This window comes from Drosophila elegans, unplaced genomic scaffold, assembly GCF_018152505.1.
Source record: "Drosophila elegans isolate 14027-0461.03 unplaced genomic scaffold, ASM1815250v1 contig_814, whole genome shotgun sequence".
NCBI classification, from domain to species: Eukaryota; Metazoa; Arthropoda; class Insecta; order Diptera; family Drosophilidae; genus Drosophila; species Drosophila elegans.
Window position 1 is genome coordinate 9,807,046 of NW_024546167.1, and position 2,252 is coordinate 9,809,297.

Sequence of the window (2,252 nt, forward strand, 5' to 3'; positions counted from 1 at the left end):
TACTTTCTGGGTCCATCAAGTAGTGGAAAATATGTAGGAAATATGGAAAAACGAGAAGGCAGAAAAATATGCACATGCATATTCAACCACGATTCAAGTATAAATTTCATAAAAGAGAGGCTTTCTGGAAAAAATATCAATTTGGATTGACGGAATTAAGGGGTTTTATTTTTTTGACAGGCAAGTCGATGGGCTTTTGAATTAATAATTACCTTTATATATAATACATTTTTTATTTTCCTTTTTTTAAGTACATTAATTGTTAAGTTCTACTTATTTTCTTAAGCCTACTTTTATTAAAGCGAATTCCATACCATTCATTTAAAAAATGTAATAAGGAATTGGGTTTAAATCATTTTAAAAATTTAAACTATAATAATTTTACTAAGCATTTATAAAAAATTTTGTTTTTTCTAAGATGCACAACAAAAGCGAAAAAGATATGAAGCACTGCTATTCATAACGTTAGATTTGAAATTACAAGGCCTTTTTACAGTGGCTCAAAATGACTTTTTATTTATCACAATCATGGAAACAGTTTTGCCGCCAGTTCAAAGGGCTCATTCCCTCGGACTTATTCGCTCCCGGTTCAAATGAAAATAGGCCAGAAAAAGCACAAAGACGGCTAATCCAATGAGTCCGGACCAAAAGCCAAATGATCCGCAATTGAAGCCATCGCGGTAAACCTCGCAGACGTCGCCGCCAACAATTAGATTCAGCTTTTCTCTAACGCCAGGTGCTCCAGCCATGGAATATTTTTCGGGGACTCCAAATTTGAGCCACAAATTTTTGAAACATTCCAGAAGGTCGAGAGTGATGTTTGGGCCAAGGGCTCCTGGGATTGGGATGTTCAACGCACGAAAAAGTCGCCTAACAATGATGAATCATCAGGGCGGGCAACAGGATGCCTGCTACATAATTGAATTTAGTGCTAATGATGGTATTGACGATAGCACATAATATTCGACATTAATTTAAGCAGACATTAATTGATTGATTATTTGATTGCATTATTGTCAATATCACAATTGCAATTTGGTCGCTCCGCTTCAACGGGTCGCGTTAACGTGTCGGCCTGTGTATCTGTATCCGCGTTGTCAGTCGAGCCTGACACATTTTGCGATATTGAATGTTTGTCATCGGGCAACAACATTGATAATAATAATTTAGCACAATTTACATGCTGACAGCCATAATTAATCGATGCAACGGCGCCTCCAAACAGGAGTCGAATGTTTATCCTCGAAATGGGGATTATTATTGAGGCGGATGTTTAAACGGCCTTATTTAATTTGTGAGTAGATATATATAATGTTAAAATAGTAAGCATTGCCGTCATGAAACTATATTTAAAAAAAAAACCTGCCAAAAAAGAATTTATTTTTGTCCTATGTGAATTATTTTGTTTATCAATATTAAAAATGCCTTACGTTTTTTAATGAAAAGGGTCGGATGTTGATGTAATAAAATAGTATACAAATTTCATTGATTTCAATTGGTTGTGCAAAAACCGGAACCCAAACTTTTTTGTAATAAAGATTTCTCGTCTTTGGTAATTCTATTCATGATAATATGATAACAGGTGAAAATTTGTCTTATGAAGCAGATAAAACTAACGTTTTACAACAAAAAAGAAGGAAATATATAATTTACTTTAAACTTTTCGTTGTTCCCCTTCCACTCGGCAATTATTTGGCCCAGGGAGATTCTAAGCGAAATTTTGTGCGCCCTGCAATTATACAAAAATTCATCTCGGTCTCGTTTCTTTCTCGTATTGCATTATTCATGGGCCGGGGCTAAGCAAATTAAAAGCCAGCTTCCCCGCCCCAGCTGGCAAAATAATTGTTTGAAGTTCGCTCTTGGCCTGGCCTGTAATCTGCCGCAGTTGTGGCCACTAATTTCGCCTTGAGACAAAACCGCCTACAGAAACGAGTACTCCGCAAGCACTAAGCTCAATTGAAATTGCTTCTGGTATAGTGAGGGCAAAAGAGAAAAGCTGAGAATTCCGTAGAGTAATTGAAATATTGGCAGCGAACTCAACTTGTAAATTATGCACCCGCAACCAAAAAAAAAAATAAAATAAAAGGAAAGGAAAAAGGAATACAGTGCGCTGTGTAAACAAGAGATATAGAAAGAGTCAACTTTCTCTGAGATTCTCTTTCATTTATAATTTATTAATTTTGTGCTTTTGAAGCTGTTTTTGGCTTCCCAACAAGAAAACTTTTATTGCTCTAATTAGCAAATTGTGCAAT

General features: G+C 35.6%; 1 protein-coding gene across 1 annotated transcript; it reads right to left on the minus strand.

Annotated features, from left to right (window-relative positions):
• Nucleotides 1–487: 487 nt before the first annotated feature.
• LOC108150448 lies at nucleotides 488–833 on the minus strand. Its single transcript, XM_017278608.2, has one exon. The coding sequence runs from the start codon at nucleotides 747–749 to the stop codon at nucleotides 561–563; it is 189 nt and encodes a 62-aa protein (XP_017134097.1). The 5' UTR covers nucleotides 750–833; the 3' UTR covers nucleotides 488–560.
• Nucleotides 834–2,252: the final 1,419 nt, after the last annotated feature.